The 11200-nt window shown below is 55.5% G+C and overlaps 1 protein-coding gene across 4 annotated transcripts in view; it reads right to left on the bottom strand.

Annotated features, from left to right (window-relative positions):
- PTPRU (protein tyrosine phosphatase receptor type U) overlaps positions 1 to 11200 on the bottom strand; it is a 56754-nt gene that overhangs the window by 13247 nt on the left and 32307 nt on the right. Inside the window, exons 15-25 of one of the 4 annotated variants that reach the window (XM_039729183.1) lie at positions 9449 to 9478; positions 8344 to 8501; positions 5969 to 6159; positions 4531 to 4603; positions 4316 to 4392; positions 3575 to 3592; positions 2762 to 2798; positions 2361 to 2458; positions 2153 to 2269; positions 1422 to 1576; positions 1 to 136 (exon numbers count right to left, since the gene is read on the bottom strand). In XM_039729183.1, the coding sequence (XP_039585117.1) occupies positions 1 to 136; positions 1422 to 1576; positions 2153 to 2269; positions 2361 to 2458; positions 2762 to 2798; positions 3575 to 3592; positions 4316 to 4392; positions 4531 to 4603; positions 5969 to 6159; positions 8344 to 8501; positions 9449 to 9478 (1090 nt within the window). The remainder of the gene's footprint in view (positions 137 to 1421; positions 1577 to 2152; positions 2270 to 2360; positions 2459 to 2761; positions 2799 to 3574; positions 3593 to 4315; positions 4393 to 4530; positions 4604 to 5968; positions 6160 to 8343; positions 8502 to 9448; positions 9479 to 11200) is intronic. The other 3 variants (XM_039729185.1, XM_039729184.1, XM_039729186.1) reach the window with 3 other exon arrangements.

Consider the following 11200-nt stretch of genomic DNA (forward strand, 5'->3'; position numbering starts at 1 on the left):
CTCTGTCTGGATCATGTTGATCCTCCGCGAGCACAGGGTCTTCACGCAGTTGTAGATGTCCACGACACCCTCGCACTCAGCCATGTCCAACATCACATCCAGCACGATGTAACAACCAGTCCTCCCCGTGCCAGCACTGGGGATGGAGGGGGAAACAGCAAACACATTCACAGTCTGTGCTGGCATCCACACACAGCCCGAAAGGCTGCTGGGCACCCAGCAATGCCTCTGTGGGCGAGGGCTCAACACACAGATCCTGTACCCGGCAACCCCGCAGGGCTGCCAGGACCTCACACACCTCCAGAGGCTGGTTTAGCCGTAAACCTGCTCAAACACCCCTGCTGCAGCCCCAAGGGTGTATGAAGATCAGATAAGCACCCATGTCTAAAGTTAATTTTTAATTTAAGGCAGCACAACACATGGTTTTTGCAATAAAACCGACAACTAAACCATCTAAGTGCCAAAAGTCCCCTGGGATCTCAGCCCAAAAGCACCAAGGAGGGCTCAGCTCTGAGCCCTGGCAGACCAGTGAGGCTCCCCTGGCATGAACAGGTCTGAATGCACCAGGTGAGACCCTCAGGGTAAGGCTAAGCCCAGCAGGGTACCCAGAGTGAGTCCAGCAGTGGTGACATCCAGGCCCTGGCATGGCTGCTGTCACAGTCAAAGACCTACTGTGCCCTGACACCCCCCCTCCAGCGATGTGTCAGGAATGGAACCACTCCCCTGTTCCTTTCCTTCAGAGTCTTTTCCAGTGAAATACTAATTTCTGGGGCTGATGAATCACTCGTCATGATTATCAGTGATTACAGGCTATGGGCACTAATCACACTGGCTGGTGAATGAACACTGATGAGGCAGTTGACAGGGAGAAATCAAATAAAAAATAAAAAAAATCCCTCCCACTCATCAACTCCTCCTGGTTTGCCCAGTGGAGGAAAAGCCATTAGCCCATCATGTGGGAAAGCCTGCTCAGGGCACAGAGAGCCACCAAAGCTGCTCAGATGTATCACTCGTGTCCTCCCAGCTCCAGTGGCTGAGCCCTGCAGGGACAGCCCTGTGGGTAACCCTGGGAACAGGGCTGTCCTGCTGCCCCCCTGCCTCTCCCTTCAGCCAGACCATCAGCAGTGGTCAAGCTGCTCATTGCCATTTCACCTATGCCCACTGGGACAGAGCTGTCACCAGTAACAGGCTGGGGCAGCCCCAAAACAGTGCTGCTCCCTGCTTGTCCCCCTGGACCAGCCCCTGCTGCCACCAGCCCAGCAGTGACATTTCACAGAGAGATGCCATCACAGAGGGATGTCAAGGCCAGGTCAGACAGGGGGTGGAGGAATCTGGACTAGTGGAAGGCGTCCCAGCCCGTGGTGGGGGAATGAGCTTTAAGGTCCCCTCCACCCCCACCTGTGACATGTGTCCTGTCCCACCTGCAGTGGATGACGATGGGGCCGGCGTCGGGCGGCGTGGACGCCTTCACCCTGCGGATGAAGGCCAGCAGCCCTGTGGCATGGTAGGGGACACCGTGCTCGGGCCACGACATGAAGTGGAACTGCTTCACCTCGTGCCGGGCCGAGTAACCCCGCTGCAAGGGAAGGGTGAGAGGGCAAGGTCACTCAAACACTTCATTTTCTCAGGAATCCATGATTTTGCCAGCTCAGCACCCACGCGCAGATGGACCACACAGCAGTCACATGCTTGGGCAGCCCCACAGCTCTTTCCTCTTGGCTGCAAGAGGGTTAAAAACCACCAAGCAGAAAAAGGAGGAGGTGGCTGCAGCCTCAGGTGTCCCTGCCCTATAACCAGACAGTAATTTGACATCCCTGTAGATTAAGGGGTAAATTGCACTGGCTCCATCTCCAGTTACCGTGCTGCAGAGTGATGGCTACATCACCTCCAGCCCAGAGGAGAGGAACGCATCCTTCACCCCCACCACACTCACACAAAAATTAAACACTCACTCACTGTCCAAACGAAGGTGGGACTGAGCCACTCGCCCGGCACAGGGTGCAGAGCCAGGGAAAAGGCAAAGAAAGGAGTGACTGGTGACCCCATACTGGGTTAAATAAACAGGGTACTCAAATGCCAGGCTGTGGAGCATGAGAGGTGCCCGGGGGGGGGTCTGTCCCCGAGGCAGGGTGGGGCAGGGACAGGGCCGTACCCTCTCAAGGGCGAAGGTGCGCACAGCGTACTCAGCCAACGTCTCCGACTCCACCAGCGTGATCTTGATGTCCCCGTACATCTCGGAGTCATCCGGCCAGTACTTGGAGCATTTCACCTGCAAGGAGAGCACGGGATGGGGGCTAGGCTCTGCAGAGACGGCTTCCAGCAGGGATGGGATGGCATGGCACGGTAACAGGGACGCTTACCCGGCCCACCTCCACCAGCTTGGTGATCATCACGATGCTGGAACAGTGCTCCTGCCACACCATGCGCCAGAAGTCGTACACCATCTCCTGCTTGGGCCCTGTGGGACACAGTAAAAGCCCCCACGGATGGATGGGCACCACCAGCAGAACCCAGCCCTGGCAGTGGCCCAATGCTACCATGTTCCCCCCTCCTGCCTCTGAGGCACAAACAGCTCCAGAGCACCTGAGAGCCCTTTTCCCCAGGGCTGTGCAGTGCCAAGGGGAGGCAGGAGGGGTGGGAGCACCTCCACACTGGCCCCCTCCCTTCCCGTTCCTGCAAGGTTTAATCCCACCAGGAATAAAACCTGGCTGCTACACAGGAACTGAGGAACCACTGGCTGAAAAGGCAGGGCCTGACTCACCTTGTGTGGCTATGAAGTGGTTGGACCTGTGGTAGCCCTGCAAGGGAAGCAGAAACATCACTCCCAAGCTGGGGCACAGACCCTTAGACACTTCCCAGACACCCAACTGGTAGAAATTCCCTACAGCCACTGGGCCAGGTCCTGCAAGTCCACTGCAGGAAGAGGAGAAGGTTCATCAGCCATCCCACACCTTGTCCTGGGACAGTACATCTCCTGCATCCCACAAGAGGCTCACGTAATGCCCAACCCACACCCCTGGTCTGCAAAATCCTTTGTCAGCACCTTGAGGGATCCACAAGCTCCACTCCAGCTCCTTCTGCCACCACACTGCTGCCAGGAGAGCCCCACTGGTGACCCCCCACTGCACAGCAGCCACCTGGTGCTGAGACAGCCCCATTCCCCTCCTTCATCCCAGCTGCTCAGCCCTTAAAAGGACATGCCAAGGAGCACATTCCAGCCAGGCTACTGCCACAGGGACTGTGAACACAGTGTCCCACACCCTGGCCACATGTCCAGCAGAGTTAAACCACACCACACGCATGGAGGTGACAGTGGCTTCTCCATCCCCTGTGGGTCTTTTCACAGGGGATTTTTGTGGGTCAAATTCAACCCCTTCTCAGAGCACGCAGGCCCTGTTTTCCATGCCCCAGTGCCACACAGACCTTGCTTTCCCGTTCCCTGGACATTCCCAGGTTTATGGACACATTTTCCCAGCCTGCCTCTCCCTGATGGTATTTAGACCACACTGCCCAGGGTGAGACCTGGCAGGAGATGGGAGCAGAGAAGGGAGGAGAGGGGGAAGAGTCTACTTACTTCTCGGTTAATCCGAATCTTAACGATCCCATTGGGACACAGGTTTGAGAGAAAAAGATCAGAGATATTAGTGAGGCACAGAGCAGAGGGGTTAGAGCACCTGCCCTGGAGCAGGCCATGGAGAGACAGGGCAGAAAGGACACAGGGGACAGGGACAGGCTGAGGAACACTGCTTGGGCACTGGGATCAGGCCACCACTGACAGACAACACTCTCTGAGCAAGGAGGGGAAAGTGGGATTTGCTGCTGCTTCCAGGAGATGCTGGAGCCTTCCTGCAGCTGCTCTGGTCTCAGCACTACTGGAGGTGGCAGGGGACATAGCTCTTGGGGACACTGCTCTCAGAGGACACCAGGGCTGGGCTCTGCCCAGATTTACACACACCAGCAGGATCAAGGGGTACTCCAGTGTGAGCCCCAGATGGTTTCTTGGTCCTCTCAACCTCTGCATCCCCCACCCAGGGAGAGGGAGATCCACGGCCACATGAGCAGGTGAGGGGGAAGTGGATAGAAAAGCAGAGAGGGAATGAGAAGGAGGGACAGAGCAGAGAGAGATGCAACAAGCAGAAACTGCTGATGAACACAACTCAGGCAGGTCCTTCATGATGTGTTCCAGAGATGCACTGACCAGCCCACCCTGGGCTGTCCAAAGTCCTTCAAATGCTGCTGGACAGACCCTGAGAGGCCACAGGAAGCTCGTGCTGCAGCCCAGAGTCCCAAGGACACAGGCCCTGTCCCCACTTACGTCGATGTAGTTGGCATTGATGTAGTCGGAGTTGGGGTCCCCCAGCAGCGGGTGCAGCTTCACGCGGTGACGGTCATCTGGGGGCAGGGGACAAGGAACCATCAGTGCCTGCTCACCCACAGGGCACCCTGGGCAATCACTCTGGCCCAGAAATCTGCAGAACATGGGATTCTGAAGCTGTTTGGGGTATCTAGGCCTTTGCTAAAGGCACTCACATGTGGACACGTGATCTTGTCTCCCTTTGGTCTTGTCTTTCTTCTTTGAAGCATCCCAGCCTTCAAAGAAACTCTGTAAGGAAAGGATGGACATCTCGAGCTGAGGGCAGGACTCTGGGGTCCCCCCAGCCCCAAAAGCTCCCTGGGGAGCATCCCAGCCTTCAAAGAAACTCTGTAAGGAAAGGATGGACATCTCGAGCTGAGGGCAGGACTCTGGGGTCCCCCCAGCCCCAAAAGCTCCCTGGGGAGCATCCCAGCCTTCAAAGAAACTCTGTAAGGAAAGGATGGACATCTCGAGCTGAGGGCAGGACTCTGGGGTCCCCCCAGCCCCAAAAGCTCCCTGGGGAGCAGGACATACAGGGTGGTCCCTCCACCCCAACACCTGGCTCTTTGCAGCCTCATCTCCACCTCCACAGCACACTCTGCCAGCTACACACTCCTGTTACATCCACAAAACAGTCTATTTTCCAGCAAATTACAGACTGCCTGTTTTGGTTGGTTTTTTTTTTTTTCCTAGGGTTGGTTGTAGCTTTTTTTTTATTCCTAAACCTCCCCAGCTCCTTTCTCTCCCCAGCACAGAACAGGTTTGTGTGTAATAACAGTGACATTCATAGATTGGCATAAGAGGTGGAAAGTGGAAGGAAATTACATGTTTTCTCCCCTCCCATAATATCTGAGTGCTTTCAAATGACTAGTTCCAAGAACATACAGCAGCTTTTCAAGGAGCACTAATGATTATCACAAGCCCTGGTTTGTCCAATGCATGAGGCCGGTGGGGGGATGGAAGAGAGCTCCTGCTCCTGAAACAGCTGAGCATTAAACAGTAATTTCACTGGGAAATTTCAATCTCCAGACCTGTGGGACACCAAGGAGTCAGGAAATGACCCCGCTGCTGTACTGAGGCAGAAACTTGTGAAATAACCTGCTCTGTTACGAGTGCTCTGACCTGGCCAGCTGGGATGGACATGATGCCACCAACCAACAATTCTTGGGAAAGAAATCCCTCCCCTGGCATCACCCTCCCCAGCATCCTCTCCCTAGGGTCTTCATGGTCTTGGAGCTGCCAGACTGCACAAGATTTGCTTGTTCTTAGGCTATGGCCATGCTTATCACAGGCCAAGTGTGCTGGAGAGCAGAAGGTGACAGGAAAAGGAAGGAGCAGCCCTGGCCCTTGCAGGACAGCTGGGATGACACACTGCAGACAGGGCTGGCTGAGCTGCATTGGCTCACCTCAGGGACCTGCTCAAGCTGAGAAATAACCCAGAGCTGCCAGCATTCAGTCCCAACTTGGGGACACCCCCCATGCTGGCAGTGCCAGCCCAGAGCTGTGAGCTCCAGCTCCATCCAGAGCTCCAGACGTAGAGCACTGTCTCCTTGCACACGGATCCCATCCATCCTCCCTCCCGCTCCCCGAGACGCTGGCACAAGGTGTCCCCACCTCATACTCCTGCTTGAAGCCGTAGCCTTCGGCCGTCTTCATCTGGTTGATGTGCTGCAGGAGGTCGGCCACGCGCACGGCCGGGTGCAGCTGCCCCGTGTGGTACGGGGAGCCCTTGCGGCCGCACTGCCGCCGCGGGGAGCCCCCCAGGAGGCTGCTGGACTCATTGACCACGCTGCTGCGCTGGTCACCTGCACGAGGGAGGGACAGCGAGGGGCTGTGGGGGCAGCCAAACATTGGGCTGCATCCCCATCACCTCCTCACACGCACAGAGGGGTGGGGAAGACATACCCAGGAGATGCGGCTGCTGCAGGCCCTCTCTGGGCACCACCAGCCCTCAATCCCGCTCCCATCCCCTCATGCTCTCTGCAGCTCTTCCTACACCACAAAGCCAAGAATGCCCAGTACAGCCTTTTAGGACCTCAGCAGGTCTATTAGAAATCAGTAGGCAAGGCCATAAGGGGATAATAACCTCATTTCCCCTCGGCTGGAACAACGAGCTCCCATGCAGACAAGCAAGAGCTCCATGCCCAAATATTCACACAAGATCCTGAGTTGAAAAATCCCCTTGCCAAAGTCTCCAGCACAGCTTAACAGTTCATTTCCCTCACTGCTAGAGACCAGCTCTGGATTCCTCACGCTGCCACAAATGGAGCTCACTGCTGTTTGATGGAGAGCCTGTGCAGTGTTTACCTGGTTTATGCCTTTGCTGTGTCATTACCAGCAGAGCCAGGCTAAGACCTCACCTGTGTTTGTCAGGGCAATTTCTCACACCAGATCCCAAAATTTGGGTTTGCACAAAACCTGATGCTCTGCGCTACTCCCAGAGATGGGCAAGCAGGGACCCATGGAATAGTTGGGGTTGGAAGGGACCTTAAAGCCCATCCAGTGCCACCCCTGCCATGGGCAGGGACACCTTCCACTGTCCCAGGCTGCTCCCAGCCCTGTCCAACCTGGCCTAGGACCCTTCCAGGGATCCACAGGCAGCCACAGCTGCTCTGGCCACCCTGTACCAGGGCCTGCCCACCCTCAGAGGGAAGAATTCCTTCCCAATATCCCATCTATCCCCTCTGGCAGTGGGAGATAACAGGACAACCCAGGAGAGCGCCTCCACATCCCATGACCTGAGGAATGGGCTCATCAGCTGCTGGGATTAAAGAGGAATTAATTAATTGCTGGCATTTGCAAGGTGCTGCCACAGCCACATGCTGAGGAACCACTGGGGTTTCCATGAGGATTAGTGACTTTCTTTTAAATGCACAGAAACTGAAGGGGTGGGGGGGAACAGCCACCAACCAGTCACCAAGTCATTAATTTCCCCTCGTTAATTAAGGATGTTTACAGGCAATGGAGACTCCCCCAGCCATGGCAGGCAGCCCAGGCTCCCCAGCTCAGCCCCACCAGCCTTGGAGAGTTTCAAGGACAGCAACCAAAGAAAAAACACACCTAAGCTAGCTGGATGTATTCAGAGGAGGAAAAGTTTGCCCTCTGGGCTTTAATGATCCATGAGACAATGGCAGGGAGCACATTCCTCCCGCAGCCCGTGCGGAAGAGCCGGAAGAGCCGCGTGCAGGCGGCATCTCGCAGCTACTGTAACAGATGTTATTAGCATATGGCAGAAACTGGGGCAGCCAAAGAGTTATTTTACAACTAAATCAGCATGGAGACACATCCTCCAGTGGGTGTGAAGTTATCAGTCTCCCTCTGATGGGAGCACAGGGGCTCTTTAACCCTTCAATGCCCAGGCTGTGCCAGGAAGGCTGGGGGAAAGCTTCCAACCTCAGCATAAGCCAGGAGGTAGGATTCACCCAGTTCCAGGGGGCTGCAGCCCAATCCTGAGCCCACAAATGGCCTCAACCGGCCCAGCCACAAGCTCAAATCTCCATGAGAAGACAGATCCAGCTCCCCAAAAGAGCCTCCCCTTCAGCACAGCCTGGATGGCGCAAAAGCTCCAACACCGATGAAATCCATGCCCTTGGAGATTTACACAGGGCAGGGAAGAGCCTGCTATGCCACACAGATCAGTCTAAAATAGATGTAACACCAAGCCTTCAAGAGAATCACAGAATATGCTGAGTTGAAAGGGACCCACAGAGACCCCCGAGTCCAACTCCTGGCCCTGCACAGACACTCCAACAACCCCACCCTGCGCCTGAGAGCATAGTCCAAACACACCTTGAGCTCTGGCAGGCTGTTTCTGTGATATTTTGGGGTTATTGGGCACGTTTGTGGCTGAAAGGAAGCAGGGGGGGTGTCAGGGTCCCCATCCTTACCTTGGTTCCCACAGCTGTGCGATGGGATGCTGGGTTACCAACCTCACCTCTGTTTGCACAGTTGTGGAAGGAGAACAGGGGATGCCAGGCTCCCACCCTCACCTCTGTTTGCATAGCCGTGGGTGTCCATGAAGGACAGCCCCAGGCGCTCGTCCTCCTGCAGGGTGCTCTGGTCGGTGAAGCTCCTGTCGATGGCACTCATCATGTGTGTCTTCTCATGCCGGTAGTTTATGGTGGCTTTGGTCATATTCACGGGTTTCCTGCAGTGGGGAGCAGCAGAAGTGAGCAGGGCTCACCATCAGGTGCTCTAAGGTCCCCTCAAAGCTCCTGGGCTCAGATTATTCCAGGAGCAGAAGGGATTATTTGCAGCAGTGTGCTCATCATGCTTTGGTGCTCTGCTGTCCCAAGCCGGTCACAGCCACACGTGCAGCATCCCTCGCTGGCTGCAGCAACTCCAGCTGCTCAACCTCAATATGTCCCCTCCTGTCCCCTGCCCTTGGACAGCCAGGTGTGCCCCCTGTGCAGTCAAATGCTCTCTCCAGCCACCTCCCACTGCATGGATCTGCCCCAGCCCTGCGCAGCCCCGGTTCTCCAGGTGTGACACCCAGGTCTAGTAGAAGGTGTCCCTACCCATGGCAAGGGTTGGAATGAGATGAGATTTAAGCCCCTTCCAAGCCAATCATTCTGTCATTTTAAAGCCATGTCAGGGGCCAAATCCATCCCAAGGGATGGGCTGGACCCCCTGCTCGGCACCCACTGAAGAGGCTTTTTCCCCACGCAGAGTCTCTTTAGGCACCTAACAAAGATGCTGGGAAATCCCAGGAGTTCCCACTGGGACAGAACCTCCCACCCCAAATTCAAGTCATTCAGGCAAAGAAACCTGAATGAACGTTTCTGAGAGGCAGCATCAGGCTCCAAAGCCAGAGCAGTGATTAAACCAGAAGGATGAACAGGAGATCTGAGCCCATGTCGGCATTGTGGTGGGGCTGGAACACTGCAAGGCACTGCTAAAATCCAGAATTCAACTCAGAGTTGCTGACCCTTCCCCTTTACACTGCCTTCTGTCTCTAACAAGCTCAGCAGCATTATTTTCCCCGATCCAAAGAGACCCTTAAAATGCCCTTGGCAGAGATAAGGACTTGTTGGAGCAGCGGGGTGAGGGGGGTGGCCGGGAGGAGGGTAAAGCAGGAGAATGACAATTACTTACGGGTAATAGGAGTAAGAATAGTAGTTCCTCCTGGCAAGCGTGCAAAGAGAACAGCAGAAATTGCATAAGCAGCTTTTCTCCAGCATTGGGAAGGGAGGTTATAGGGCAAGTCAGCTGCCAGAAAATTCAATGCATCATAAAGGAATCAGGCTCCCCTGTGGCACCCACAGGTTATTTACTCCAGGCAGGAGCCAGCATCCTGGCAGAAGAGCACAAGCACCGGCTCTCAGCGTGACCACATTTGTGGTGGGTGTCCACAGCAACCTTGTCCAAGGGGTCATTATGGTCATTATTTTAAAAATTCCATAATTTTTAAAAGTGAACAACAAAGAAGTCCCAAATGTAGGGATTTCCCCCAGGCTGTTGGTTAGGGGCCCAGAGGGAGAGATAGCGTTGGGATGTCACATTCACAGTGCACCTTTTACTAGAGACACATATTCCAAGGCTGCATTTCCATTCCACCACATCAGTGTTTCTCCAATGGCAAAGCACTCTGGAGAAGATTTATGAGCTCATCCCAGCTTCCCAACAGCCCTAAATTCAGGCTTCTCAGCACCAGATATAATTTGTGGCTCTGGTTTATCCTTCAACAGGTTCATCCTGGGATGCTGAAGCAGAGCTGCTGCTCCTCCTCCTCCTGCCTGGCAGCACTAGCAATGGGAATGCAGCAGCCACACTCACAGCTTCCCACCCACAGCATCACTCCCCAAAACACATCAGCACTGCTGGCATCTGCTCATCAGGGAAGGAGCCAGTGGAGCCACGAGCCAGCCCCACACCTCAAAGTGTGCAGGGATGCTACAGCCCCACTCTTCCAGCAACATAAATCCACCAGGATCCTTCCAGGGTGCACGGAGCCATTAAGAGCTTTGCAGATTTACGGGGGCCGAGGCTCTGCCCTGCTGTTTTTCTCTCCCTGTGGCTGTTCATGTACTTTGCTCTATCCTCCCAAGCCCCGTGTTTAATTGCTGTCCTTTATCCCAGCTCTGAGAGCCCCCCTGGCCTGGCACTGCCTCGAGCCCTGCACAGAAGAAGCCACTTTTCCAGGGCGTTGCATGCACATGAAAAGCAGCGGCCGCACCCCCAGCGCTCCCAGGGATGAGTGTCCCGAAAAGCCCTTGCCCTCCCCCCCTCCACCCCACGAGCTCCCCCAGTGCAAGCCCACCACAACAGCCACAGCCACATCCATGCTAGATGTGCTCCTGCTGGCCTGGCCAAGGCAACAGGGAAGCCCAGAGGCAACATCTCAGTGTATATCAAGCTGATTTTTGTAATTTTGGGCTGGGGGTGCAGGGCTGCACACCCTGGGGTCCCGTGGCTGCTGTTGGCAGGGAAGAGCTGGTGGGATGGGGACAGCTGGGCTCAGCACCAGTGCAGGGCTCGTGCATGGGCCAGAAGCATTTCCATCCATGCAGGATTGCCAAAGCAGCACAAAGCCAAGAACCAGCAGGAAAAGAAGCAAAAGACCAAAAATTATGAGGGAGAGGGACAGTGGAACAAAGCTGCAGAGGGGGTAGGGACATCCCCAGGACTTTGCTGCTCAGTCCCCAATGTCCCCTGCCATGCCTGATGTCACAGAGCATGAGGGCTCTGTGCCCAGTGGGATGCATGGGCACATGGAGACACAGCTCGGGGGAGCATCTGGAGCCCGCCCAGGGCAGCTGAATCCCCACCAGTAACTCCAGACAGTGCTGGGGTGGTGGAGAAGAGCTGAGCTGAGCTGAGCTGGGAGGGAGGGAGGGAGGGAGGGAG

This window comes from Passer montanus, unplaced genomic scaffold (genome assembly GCF_014805655.1).
Source record: "Passer montanus isolate IOZ18808 unplaced genomic scaffold, ASM1480565v1 scaffold68, whole genome shotgun sequence".
NCBI classification, from domain to species: domain Eukaryota; kingdom Metazoa; phylum Chordata; class Aves; order Passeriformes; family Passeridae; genus Passer; species Passer montanus.